We start from the raw sequence: 14,791 nt of genomic DNA on the forward strand, positions 1-14,791 counted from the left end.
ATATTATATATATGCATGCAGTTATGCACATTCCTAAGCAATCACTCCTCACCTTCTTCTACACTTCCTCACTTTCGTTTTCATGTTCAGCCACGAACCCTTTCCAATCCCCACACAAAACAATTTAAAAATGTGCCATATTTTAAGTGTGAAACAGGTGCAGTACCTAATATAGTTAACCAAAAAGTAGATATCTTTTCTATCTGGCTATTTCCCCCTCGTCTGTACTTGTGCGTGGAAAACTGATTGAGATCTAGGTTACTCAACTTTTTTCCATTCATAATTGGAAAAATGATTGGATGTTATCATGAGGCTTTCTATGCCAACCATTTTTTGTTCTCTGTCTGCCAAAGTCTTCTTCCCATGAGTAACCAATTAAGATGATATTTTGTTAACACGTTTGCACAATCACCTACCAGTCCTCAATAACAGAGTTTCATCTAAAAGAAACTATTTTTTTGGTGAGACAAATATAACTATTTTTTATTGGTGATAACTTTGTTTTACTCGAATAAGGGTATTATAGATAATAAAACTTAAAGAATTTGATGCGCGCAGCTAATGAGAATTCAAATTTGAATTATAAATTAAATTAAAATTTTCAAGAATCTCTTACCAATCAACTAACTTAGATAAACAGCTCAGCATATTTTTAGGCATATATGCAGGTGTCTTTTGGTGCAGACTCTGCAGAGTATACGCTCTATAAGGTGGACCCTAAACAAACTAAATAGATATGGGGTACATGTAGGTGAGAGAGAAAGGCCGGTGAGGAGTCACAGGGTAATTTTTTAATAGAAAATTAAATATCATTTGTTATAAGAAAGATTCACTAAACTCATTATAATACTATTGGCAAATTAAGTACTTTTAAATAATGAAGAATCACAACCTTAACATAATTTTGTTTCTGGTTACACACGAAATTAAGACACAGCAACAAACTTCAGTCTAAAGTGAACTACTCCTGAAGAGTAAACATAGACTAACGAGGAATTGAAATAATTTTTCTTTTACTATGTTTACCAAAATAAATAAAAAATACTTAAGGCAACTAATATTTTTTTTCTTGAACTTTATACTTAACTAATCTCAATACTAACTTAACACAAACTTCCTACATCATACAAGATCATAATTATGCTACAAAATCACACATGGAGAGATTATCTTACACAAAATAATTCTTTGTCCTCACTATTCTTTCTCTTAAAATTTAATGATTATAATAAATCATTAATCTTATCCATGTTAAAAAAATAAATAGTGAAAAAGAGATATCAAAAATAGGAAAATAAGTTACTTTGAATCATTCTGATCAGGATTAGTCTCATTCTTATCATTCATTTTTTTTCCTTTATATTTAATGGATAAAATTAGTGAAGGTTATAACCATTAACTATAAATCAAATGATTCCTAGTGATCATTGTGCCTAGCTCTGATCGATCATTAATTACCATACTATATATATGCATCCAGTTATGCACATTCATAAGCCATCACTCCTCACCTTCTTCACTTCCTCACTTTCGTTTTCATGTTCAGCCACGAACCTTTTCCAATCCCCACACAAAACATCATCATTGTCTTCATGAAACAACACTTCACATGCAGTACTACTGAAAAACAAAACAAGAACGAGAAGAAGAAGAAGTGAATTAAACATTCAACTTCTATTTTCATTTATTTATTTTTGTTTATTTAACCGCAACTTGTCCATACGGTTTTTCCTAAGAGACAAGCAAGAACTACATTTGCGTCTCGCTTTTAGCCACCGAGCATCAGGCTTCGTTTGATCCAGGTTTGTCTTATTCCCAATGGTTTTTTGTTTCTTCATTTATTCCTCTTTTTGACATTGGAATAATGCTAACATTTTTCTAGTGAGTATAGGTGAAAACTTTTCATGACATTCTTAAAAAAATCATCTTAAAAAATTATTATTCTAAGATAATTTTTAGATACATAATCGTCGTAATCGTTTTAAAATGTATTTTTTTAAAAATAAAATTAAAAAAATTAAAAGTTTTAAGATGATTTTTTTAGCATGGATACAATCTATGATGGTTTTTCAATGAATCATTTTAGAATTTATTTTTTTAAAAAATAAAATAAATTGAAGATTCTAAAATGATTTTTCTAAATACCATCTTAAAATGTAAACATTTTAAAACCGTTTTTTAGATAACCATTTTAGAATGTTTTTTTTTTATTATTTTAAAAAAATTAAAGATTCTAAGACATTTTTTTTAAATAAAAGGTCCTAGATTTTTTTTTAAAAAAAATAAATTGAAGATTCTAAGATGATTTTCTCAAAAATCGTCTTAGAATGTTTTTTTTTTAAAAAAAAAGGGTTAAAGATTTTAAGACGATTTTAACCCAAAAACCATTTTAAAATGTCTTTTTTCTAAAAAGAATTAAAATTATTTTCTTCATAATTTTAAAAATAAGATGATATTTTTAATTATAAAGAAAAATAAAAAATACTAATTATGAATACAACATGCATAATATGTTGCTTCAGAAAACTATAATGAGGTAAAAAAATAAATAAATGATTTTGATTACTTGAATACAAAATCATTATTAAAAACAACTAACTTTACATATACCTACAACTATATGTAGAAAAGATAGCTATAAAAAAATTTAACAAGCATTTGGGACCTAGTTAGTTCAATTCTTTAAGTGTAGAAAGGTTTCCCTGTCTTCCATAAAAAATGTGTGTTTGTTTACAATATACCACTTTTTTTCCCTAGTTCTCGTAACTCTAACAGTATAGGAATAATTGACCAAGTAAAACTAAATACAAAGCATTCTCTATCAGAATAAAGGTTTAATCTTAACATAGGTTAATGGGCTTTAGTTTATAGGTTTTATGACAAGGTTAATTTATCTGATATTACAATAAATAGTTCATATATTACAATGAAAAAATATCACTAAATCATTTTAGTTTCCATGCATACATATTCCATTAACAAGAATTATATAGCATGTTGTCATGTGTAACACTCTTTACCCCTAGACATATATGTATTAATAATAAAAGGAATAATATTGTGAAATTAATTAAAAAAATTTAAAACATTTAAATAAAAGTATTTCAAAAGGTTAAAAAGGCTCACGTTCACTCTTCTAACATTATAATAGAATGCGTCCAAATAAATAATAAAATTATCTTGGCTCAAAACAAGGTCGTCCAAGACTTCATGCAATTAATATAGAAACTTATGTCCCAATATCACATCCTATCAGAGTATTGTTTTCCAGCGCCCTCTAGCATGATGTTCTTTAAAATCATCCACCTAGTCACTACTCCCATGAACATAAGGTTCGAGATCATCACATGATCTAAATACAAATAACATACAAGTAGTGAGTTATCACATTTCTAAAAAAATACAAATAAACAAAGACATAATCAAAATAAATTATAAAAGTATTTATAACATATCTCAAATTAATATAATCTACGTCACTTTGCCACTTTATCATTTAAAATTTATTTTTTAATCATCAATCACATTACACATAAATCACACACTTGGATCAAAATGTAATAACACTTATTAATTTCATAATAAACAATTAGCAAACGTTATGCAACAATTATACTAAGACTCAAACATATATGCAATGTGATATCATGCCAGTGAAAACCCATATTGGGACGCTTAGGAGTACATAACAAGACACACCACACAATGGGTATGTGAGGTCACTCTTACTAAGTAAAATCATAAGGTAACGAGTCAGGGTCACTTTGTTTTGCGAGAATGTTCCAACCATATGAGATCAACATAGGCTTAAAGGAGCACTCAAACCATGTGTCTTTATCCGAAGGCCTAGACTCCAAAGAATCTGTTAGGATCTCACCTTCTTGATTCAGGTCCAACACCTAAAATAATTTTTGCACGCAGATACTGCTTATGAATTATACAATATCCACGACCTCACACTCATGTTTCAAACATGTTTAACACATTATGCTATAATTTAACACTCTAGGTTCCTAACTAGGAATCCTACACTTTCCCTTTAACACTGCGCATAAACAATTTTCTCAAGATAAACACCAGTCGAGTTATTGTATAATTCACAACACAAGTATTTTCATATCAAGTATTAACCATTAACATCTTATAATGTCATAATTCACCATCACATGTTTACTTGTATCTCATAAATTGATACAAGTTCAGCTTTACACTTATAGTAAATCTCAATAACAATATTATAATCTCAAAACAACATGTTATTCCATAATTCATCATATATTCAATTTATCACTTATAAATAATTTCAATAACAATTTCATGATCCTAATATAACTATTTATCATGCTAATCTTATCCAAAACGCACAAAAATTATACAAAAATGTTCCACAACACGGGGAGTAAAACCCCTTAAACAATTTCACATAATCATACAGGAAGAGTTACAATACAATAAATATACTAAAATAAATTTCAATTTGATCCTATAAAGACCCTACACATATTTATTTTAATCCCAATTGCGATAAACTCATCACTTACCTCTAAGCGGACTTACTATGTATTCTAACAATGATAGCGACATCTCTAGCAATTTTCTAAGATCCCTCAAGCTTTTTCTATGGTTGTTCTATTAGGGTTTCCAAGCATTAGAACGAAAGAGAAGGGATTGAAGTCTCCATTTTACTGTCTCCGTGAAAGGGACACTTCTCTCTTTATCGACATTATTTCAAAAATCTAAACGGTGAAAGTGTGTGAAGATGAATTGCAAACATGCTATTTAAATTTAACAATGATCCAATGGTTAACGAGTCCAGATTGTAGTTTTACTGGAACAATTTGGATGTATGCGAGAAAAAGAAAGTTATGATGCGAAGGACATTTCTCTCACCTCAGACGTTGTTTCGGAAATTCCAACGAGCAGAATGTTTGAAAATGAGTTCCAAACCTGGTGCTCATACTTCACAATAATTCAATGACTACCGAGTTCGAAACCGTTATTTTACTGAGACATGTTTGGGTGTATGCGAGAAAAAGAGAGAATTTTGGGAGAGGAAGAAGGAAAAATAAAATTAAGAGGAAAAGGAACCATAAAGACTTGAAAACTGACATAACATGTCTCTATTTATAACTAGGATACTCGCAGCCTATTATTTATTCTATTTTTCTTTATTTTTATTATTTTGTAAATAAGAACTCTATTTTATTTTCTTTCAAATAATTATTTTAATTAATAAAGTTATTTTTTCTTATTTATTTAATTATAAAAACTTCATCATTTTTATAAAACTATTTATTTTTAAATAAAAAATATTTTTTTAAAATTTATTTTAGAAAAATGACGAACAAAGAAATAAGGATAAAGCCTACATCAGAAAGAAGTTGTCTTGTCTTTGTATCTCAAAGGCGTAAATAGTTGTCCGGTCCAGTAGCTACACATTTTGAATGAGCTTTAGGAGCAATTAAGAAAAAGTAGATAATGTAACATAAGATATAAATTTGTTGACTTTTTTCTGTGAATATATTCTCTCTCTTTGGCTTTTTTTTATTTTTATTTACAGTACTTTATAATTTAATTTCTAATGTATATTACTTTGAACTTTGTGTTTCGATTCATATCATTTTGTAAATCAACGTTGCTCGAGAGATATGAGAGTTGGAAACTCAAATGAACGTGAATACACTCTCTCAATATATCTCCATCTTAAATTTTTTCTTAGCCAAGTGTAATTATTTATATATTTTATTGATAATGCAATATAATATTCTTCTATAAATAAATTGTTAAACAAAAAGTCTTATCATTTTTAATTAAATTTAATGACATAAACAAATTAATTATATTTAGTAATATAATTATATTAGAAAATTCTGATTTTAAATAAAAATATTCACCTAAAAAATATGTTAAATAAATTAAATAATAAAACAAAAATAATTATATTTAATAATATAATTTTCTTTTAAAAAAATAAAAAACAAAATTATGAAATTTAATTTAATAAATAAATAATTTTAAAACCAATTAAAAAATTATATAATATAATATTTATATTTTATAATATTTTAAATTAAAAAAAAAAAGGAGAAAGAGTGCATTCAGGTTCATTTGAGTTTTCAGCTCTCACTCTCTTTGGTCATATTGATTTGCAATGCAATGCAAAATAGTGTGAATCAGACCATAAAGTTTAAAGCAAAATAGTGTGAATCAGACCATAAAGTTTAAAGCATGTACATTGAAAACTAAATTACAAAGTAGTGTAAATCGGAAAAAAAACCAAATTACAAAGTAGTGTAAATCGGAAAAAAAGCAGATTGTGTATTCACAGAAAAAAAGCTAAATTTGTTTCACAAAACCAAAATAATTTTAGAAACAAACAAATAAATTTTAGATATCCAAAACCTGCATCAGAGAGCCTTACTTGTATTCAAGGAATATGCAATAAAAGGAAATCACGGAGTAATACTCACCACAAGAAGCTATTACGGGTAGCTCGGGGTGCTTGACTATGGATCTGATGCTTCCAAAGCATTTTCTAGAAAGAAAAAAAAACCTTAGCATTTTTCCTGTAATAATTCTTTTAAAAAAACAAACTCATTATAAAAATCAACAAAAAGGCAACAACAATCAAACCTTTTGATATGTATAATAATCAAGTACATAATAAGTTTATTAGTTATTATAATAATTATCTTAAGAATAATTTTGTATTAATTGGCAAGTAAATTACAAAAAAAAAATAAATGTGATAAAATCTAACAATTAAATTTGGATTTATATTATTAGTTCTAAAATTTCATATTCATGAGCCACAACACAACTACACCAATTAAATTTGAGATTTATATTATTAATCTCAATACAGCATGTAACTTACATGTTCTCGATCGAATTTCATGATGTTCTTGTGTTTCAATGTCTTGAGAAGATGAATTTCGCTTTTTAACCTCTCAAGATCTTTGATTCTGCAAAAAGTCAAAACTTTACTTGATTCCATGCTACCTCCGATCCACACGCTTCTCTTACATGTTAAATTGAAAAGCATGAAAATAGGAAGAGGAGAGAGCACCTTGGTTCTCGATCGAACTTGGAGTGGCGACACTTGGAATTAGAGTCTTGATGAGACATTAGGTTTTTCTCTTGACAAATTGAAATCTCAATCCGATCAGATTAGGTTTTTCTTCCTCGATGCGGACACTAATGGCAAAAGGGGTTTTGAGGCTGAGGGACTAAGTCATGCCCATGGCAATGGCGGTCTTGCCAGTGCCGGGTTGGCCAACCAAGTCGACTACACAATTTTCCCAACCATGTCGTCCGAGACGATGCGTGATTCCTGGGAGGAGTCTAGGCCAAGGCCGCGGATATCAGAGTGCGTGCCTAAGCACTTTATGCGAGTTAGATTACCATTTACGACTCTTAGAGAGTTTTAGGTGCGCCATTATAGAAATGGCGAAGTTGGTGAGAGGGAGAAAGAGGATTTCGGAGTTTATTTAGGGTTTTGAGGGTTTGGTCTTTAGAAACTGAGAATACTATTCTTACTGGAGAATGCATGAGAGTAGTTAGAGGGACACATTTAAATATTAAAAATAACAAATAATCTTTTAAGTTGAATTTTGTAAAAACCAAATTAAAATGATAGTATTATAAGACGGTTTTATAAAAATCATCGTAAAATGATAATTATTTTAAGATGATTTTTACAAAATCGTCATAAAATGATTATATTTCTTTTTAAGATGACTCTTTATTAAGAGTCATAAAAATTCATTTTTCTAAAAGTGTTATTACACAACCAAACGCATATAGCTTTAGGTCTTTTTAATATACTCTTTCCCAGTGAAATTTATAAGTCTAGTTAAATAGTGTGTTCTTGTTTCCAAATTAGTGGCATTCACATGAACTTTAGCCCACGACAAGCGAGTGCGTATTAAAAAGACTAAGTCAGAAAATATGTTAATACTTCAGAAAACAAACTTGTCTTGCCCATTTATGATTTGCCATTATCATATCTACGTGATGGTGATAATAAGTGACGACTGTATGTGCACATCTGTATTTCCAAGTTTATTTATCTTTAGAGTAAGAGTCTTGATCTAACTATTAAGAGAAAATTATTTATATTGTCAGTCTTAAAAATTAACTTATATAGCTAGGGACATGGACATGCTTTCAAATGTGTTTCTTTAATTTGCTTAAGCTTGTAGAAAAACTATTTATGGCTTTTAGTTTCCAAGTTTTACGACAAAGATTTGCTCAACAAAGGCATGATATTATTTTTCTTTTCTTATATTTACTTAACAAATGCAATGGAGAGAAGGCAGGTGGAAGAGCGTGGCAATGGCTTTCATTCCTGCTGCAACGGAGCTGTTGCCGACCGTTGTCAGTGATGCTGAACTCTCTAAAAAAGATGAGAAGCAGAAGATAGATATTCAACAGAATAGTAATCATATGACCAATCTTGCTATCACCAAGTGCAGTGGCGAGACACAAGCCAATTTGGCTTCAGTTATTACTCAATACGTGGAGACTCTAAATCAGCACAACTTGCGCTTCTTGGGTAAGTTTTTGGTGTTTTAATTTTCTTTTAAGCGTGTGCTTAATTAGTTTTTATTTATTTATTGAAATAGAGTTTAATTCAGTGCAAAAACATATTTTGTTGGGTTTAATATGTTTTTATCTTTTAAATATAGCTGTATTTTAGTTTTCTATTTTATTTTAGTTCTTATAGTATCAATTTATTTATTTATTTTGGTTCCTATAATATATATGTAGATAATTTGTTTTTAGTGTTTCTACCTGGACTAAAATAAAATAATAAGGGGGAAAAAATAAAAAATAAATTTTACAAGTATTATTTTAAAGTTATTTTTTATAAAGACTAAAATAATATTATAGGTCAAAAGGTATAATTTTTTCTCCCAAAAACTAGCTGAAATGGTAAAATTTATGCTGTCCCAAACATGCTCTTTGTTTTTTATAATGGGGTTCTCAATCATGCTCTGAAACAATGTTTAGGAAACTATAAATATATTCAGGACTTCAACTATAATGTGGTTTATGTACTAGATTGGTTTGTAAATATGTGAGAGATAATTAAAGAAGAATGAGTATATATTGGGGTATAGTACTACATTATGCTTGTATTTGGAAATATATATATATATATATATATATATATAAAGAGCTTCACTAACAATTTATACGCAAAACAGGTTACCCCACTAATCAAGACTTCGACTATGATGCACTAGCACCGTTATTGCATTTTCACCTAAACAATGTTGGTGATCCATTTACAGAGAGTAGCTTTAGTTTAAATTCATCAAAATTTGAAGTTTGCGTGCTTGATTGGTTTGCTAACCTATGGGAGATAGATAAGGGTGAGTATTGGGGATATGTCACAACTGGTGGAACTGAAGGAAATCTTCATGGAATTTTAACAGGGTCAGTTTTGTTGAATCTAGAGCCTTTTCATGTATTACAAATAGTGAGTATCCTAAATATAATTATTTATTAATTAATTCTCATTTACTATATATAGGAGGGAACAGTTTCCAGATGGTATTCTATATACTTCACAGGATTCGCATTATTCAATATTTAAAGCAGCAAGAATGTATAGGATGCAATGTGTGACAGTTGGCACTTTGGTCTCTGGTGAGATTGATTGTGTTGATTTAAAGGCTTTACTTCTTGCTCATAAGGACAAGCCAGCCATCATCAATCTGAATATAGGTATTCTCTTTATTCCTGAAAGCTATAATGCATTCAAGTAACAAACTTATATGCTTAATAGTTCCCATATATAGATCTTATTGTCTCTAAGCTTATATATGCACTTAATTAGACACTTAAAGGATTTTTTTTTCGTGCACAACTTAATTAGGAACAACCATGAAAGGAGCTATTGATGACATTGATCTTGTAGTGCAAACACTTGAAGGAAGTGGCTTTTCGTGTGATCAATTTTACATTCATTGTGATGGAGCTTTATTTGGAATGATGATGCCATTTCTTATACAAGTGAGTATACATTATTAACACCAGTTTCTTTGTTTCATAAAAATTACTTTGATAGTGCACATATAGTGAAAAAGTGCTACGTACAATCAATTAGTTGGTAAGAATGCCAAGAAATGCAACATAATGAATTGAAGTGACGACATTCGCTAATGGAAAAAATGATGAAATTCACATGATCAACATCGCCATCCATCATTGCTTGAAAATATGCTTCATTATTTTTATATAAGAGTATGTTTGGATAGAGAATTTCAACTGGGGAAAGTAATTTATCAGAGAATTTGAATTTCTGTAATCTAAAATTTATTGTTTGAATATTTTTTTTGTGAAAAATTTAAAATTTTGAAATTTTAGAAAAGAATTTTAAACAACTAAAAATCTGAAATTTTAATTTTTTTCTAAAAGGTGAGAAATTGAAATTTTCTTCTTACCGTCTTCTTCAAGAAACACCGTTTGAGATGTGGAGCATTGTTCGGGCCTGAGAATATAGAGGAACATGTATAATTAGCACACCAATCATATTTTTTTTCATTCATTTTTTTTCACCCTGATAATTTTAACTTTTTTTATTCAAACACAAAATTTTGAAAAATAAAAGAATTTCAATTGAAATATTTAAAATTCTTAGAATTTAAAATTTTTCAAAATTTTAAATTCCTCCATCCAAACACATTCTAAGAGTAATTGTGTTTTTTGTTATAATATATAAAAATAATTTCTGTATATCATCAGTGCATTTTTAATATATATATATATATATATATATATATATATATATATATATATATATATATCAACTTCGCATATTTTTCATATTAATATATAGCTAGGTAGAGTTTTATGGGTTAAACGAATTTATCTGATAAATTTTATTCAACCAAATATTAACTTGGATAAATATTTTTGAATCACTTAAAATTCAATCAAAATATTTTTGAAGCTGTACAAGTCGTGATTCTCTTGCCATAGTGTAATTCGTCTTGTTTTGTATTTTTTTTTCTTTCAGCATTGTACCAAAAGAAAAAGTTGTGCATTTTAAACTTTTCTATCTAATTAGTTAAACACTATTCTATCCCTTTTTGAGTCATTCTGACTTCAGAACTCAACGCTTAAATTGTCACCAAATGTTTTTTAAGTACATTTATTATGTTTATTTGTGTTCATATTTAGAGTAATTAGAGTTTAAAAGGTATTTAATAAAAATATAAGCATAATTAAATTTGTTACGAAAAATATAAGCACAAAAAGAAAAGAATTGCGGGAACCCTAGTCCAGCCCAACCTAGCCCTCAAATTCGCTCGGCACCACACAAACACACACATACACTTTATTTAAATTTTTATATAATGAAATAAAATATTTTAAGAAAGGTGGATTATTGAATTGGTTCTGTATGACGTTTCTTGACCTGATGGAAATGTGATTTGAGTTTTAATTTTTCATATCCATCTCTTTTCTTGACCTAATAGTTCACTAGCATATGATTCATTCTTGATTATTGTGGTTGTTATTGCTATTATGGATATTTGGAAAACCATCAGGCTCCAAAGGTTACCTTCAAGAAGCCTATTGGAAGTATAACCATTTCTGGCCATAAGTTCCTGGGATGCCCATTTCCTTGTGGTGTTTTAATAACTCGTTTGGAATATATCAACACATTAGCTAAAAATGTTGAATATATTGCTTCAAGGGATGTCACAATCACAGGAAGTCGTAGTGGGCATGCTCCAATTTTTCTCTGGTATGCACTCAAAGAAAGAGGTTCAGTAGGACTCCAAAATGAAGTACAAAAATGCATAATTAGTGCACGTTATTTACAACATCGACTTCGTGAAGCCAAAATTGGTGCAATGTTAAATGAGTTTAGCAACACTGTCGTCTTTGAGAGGCCTCAAGATGATGACTTCGCTCGTAAGTGGAGCTTAGCATGCAAAAAAAATATTGCACATGGGGTGGTGATGCAACATGTTACTGTTGAGATGTTGGACTCCTTCGTTAATGAATTTATTCAGGAACGACAAATTTGGTTTCAAGATGATGGTAAGAGAAATCCCCTATGCCTTGCAAACGACATTGGTGTTGGAAATTGTGCTTGCATATTGCACGAATGATTTTCATGCTTGTGTGTTCAATTGTGTTTCCTAGCTTTAATTTTTCCTTTCTGAATAGTGTATTGGATACAATGTCATAATATATTTCCGAACCATCTGCATTATTATCAGCAATATGCATATTGTACTATTTCTTTTGTGGTCTTATTAACCAGTAATTTTTGGAGGTATCGATTAAAAATTTTAAAAAAAAGAACTTATTTATTGTAAAAATCATAAAAGAATAAAAAAGGTTATAAATATTGTAAATTTTCACATTTCAATAAAAGCATTTTTATTTTAAATTTATTAACGAATATCTTAAAAATACCAGTTAATATTTATCTTTCTTTTATATATTATCTTTAGCATTGATTTCACCCAAAGGGTGTACGTATTTAAAAAGAAAAACTAACTTATATGTCATTTAAAAGTTTATAAGCTGAAACTTATAAATTATAAACTATAAATTAATTAAAAATTAAAAGCTTAAAAATTAGTTGATTGAATTAAGAGTGTTTGCTGACATGAACTAATAAATCAGTAGTTGCTAAATGACATAAAGTGAATTATTTAATTATTAATTGATTATGTGTGTATCACTTTCAATATTTCAATTTATTTCTAATATATAATAATTAGGACAACAATTTTTTATTTTTACATCAGATTTAAATATGTTTTAGATCTTTAATAAATTTACAAATTTTAGTTTAAGTTTTTAATTAAAAAAAATCTTTGTATTGTGTCCTAATAAAACAATTTTTTTTTTATTCTTGTTATTTTATTTTAGTTTTAATATAACAATTTTTTTGTTTTTTCCCCTAAGATATGTAAATAATTTGTTATTAGTTCTATCAATACTTTTCAAGAGAATAATACAAAATGAACACAAAATATTTTCTCGACAATTTCTGTACTATATTTGTAGCCTCTTTTATAGTCGTGTTGGGTTGTAGTGCTACAGTATTTTTCTATGCATCAACTAAATAAAATATTAAAAATATATATAAACGTGCCACTTAATTTAAGTTTCCATATGAGCCCTAATATACAATCTTATCCAATCATGAATAAACTATTCAATTTCTGCCTTACTCTTATCCAATTATTCTTCTTAATTAATTAATCAGTCTTTACCAATTGAAATTATTAAATTATGATTTTTTTACCACAAAATATATTAGTAATTGATGAACAATATTAAATTACAGCATGCATGTCTAACAGCGCTTCCTGTTAGTTGGAAGTACAACTTACAAATATAAACTACAACATAAAGTTCGTCTTTGAAATAAATATTTTCCTTATAAGCTAAAAATTAATATGAATAGATAATTAACATTGATCTAAGCAAAATACTAAAGATAATAGAAGCTTTTGGAGAAGTTGACGGAGAGAACTTTACAAATTTACTTACAGATAAGCCCAGGTTTAATTATAAAAAAATGTTAATTCATTTAAATTTTTAAAAAATTATCCTTATGGAATCTCAAACCAGACCACAGCTGCAGCACGCATAACATGGGTGCTATATATCCTTCCCGCTTTACAACAAATTAAGAAAATGAAATATGCATGTGCTAAAATTTTCAATTAATTACTTGAATTTTTTTAACTGCTATTATAGTTCTTTAATGTAACCTGTTTTGCGATGATCTTTCCATTTCATATTATAATATTATATTGAAAATGTTTAAAAAAACTATTTTGGCCTTCATCCACTACAATAAAAGTGTCTTCTATTGAAAAAAAGAAATCTATTCAACTCAAAAACTATTAACCTCCTTCATTTATTTATTTATTATTATTTATCTATAAAAGAATCTAAAACGATAATTATTTTTAAAGTACTACACCCAGTTGAATTAAACACTATTTAATAGAGTTAACAAGGCAGGTAATTTCTGGTGGAACCTACAGACTCCATGGGTTTGTCTCTTTTCTACTGGATCAATGGACATGATATTTTTCCATGTGTACGTGCATCAGTGTCTTCTTGTTTTGTCTCGCCAAACTCACCCCATCCACGTGATTCATGCGAACAACAAATACGAATGCTTCCGATGATGAGACAATTTTCATTTCCGATGATGTGGTTCGATTAGATTAGATCGTTTATTAGAAGAACATTGTTTGCTTCTTCAAGTTCAACAATTGTTTAAAGAAATAAATTAAAGCTCAAATATGACATATATCTGTCTTTAAAATGTTTTTTTATATAAAATATTGAAGGCAATAATTTAATGAATAATACCTAACCCCTTAGAATATCAAACATTTTTTACCGTTTGTTTTAATAAGATTTTTTTTATAAAAAATTATATCAACAATTATTATGAGTTAGAACTTAGAAGTACTTCAAAAATTATATGTCATATTATAAAATGTTTGCTTCTTCAACTTTTTTTTTTATTTTCTTAATTAATATGTTAAGATGGTCATTCATTTGTTTACTAAAAGAGATTTAAACCCACCTCCCCTTACCCCTTCAACAATAGTTATCACACTCGTTTCAAATTAGTTTGTTTAAAATTTATTTTTAATAATCACGTGAGAAACATTCTATTTTAACCTAAAATTTTAAGATCTGCCGCAACTAAACACACTGAGGAAAGCTAGGTTGACAATCTCGTAGTTGCCAGTGTGGCATGAGGAACTCAAGGTGTCGTCGCTAT

General features: G+C 28.4%; 1 protein-coding gene across 1 annotated transcript; it reads left to right on the forward strand.

Annotated features, from left to right (window-relative positions):
* Window positions 1-1,510: 1,510 nt before the first annotated feature.
* LOC114369559 (serine decarboxylase-like) lies at window positions 1,511-12,292 on the forward strand. Its single transcript, XM_028326787.1, has 6 exons — window positions 1,511-1,802; window positions 8,318-8,557; window positions 9,213-9,444; window positions 9,542-9,735; window positions 9,887-10,023; window positions 11,565-12,292. Exons 2-6 carry the CDS (start codon window positions 8,338-8,340, stop codon window positions 12,132-12,134), a joined length of 1,353 nt encoding a protein of 450 aa, XP_028182588.1. The 5' UTR covers window positions 1,511-1,802; window positions 8,318-8,337; the 3' UTR covers window positions 12,135-12,292.
* Window positions 12,293-14,791: the final 2,499 nt, after the last annotated feature.

Source organism: Glycine soja, chromosome 10 (genome assembly GCF_004193775.1).
Source record: "Glycine soja cultivar W05 chromosome 10, ASM419377v2, whole genome shotgun sequence".
In the NCBI taxonomy this organism is placed as follows: Eukaryota; Viridiplantae; Streptophyta; class Magnoliopsida; order Fabales; family Fabaceae; genus Glycine; species Glycine soja.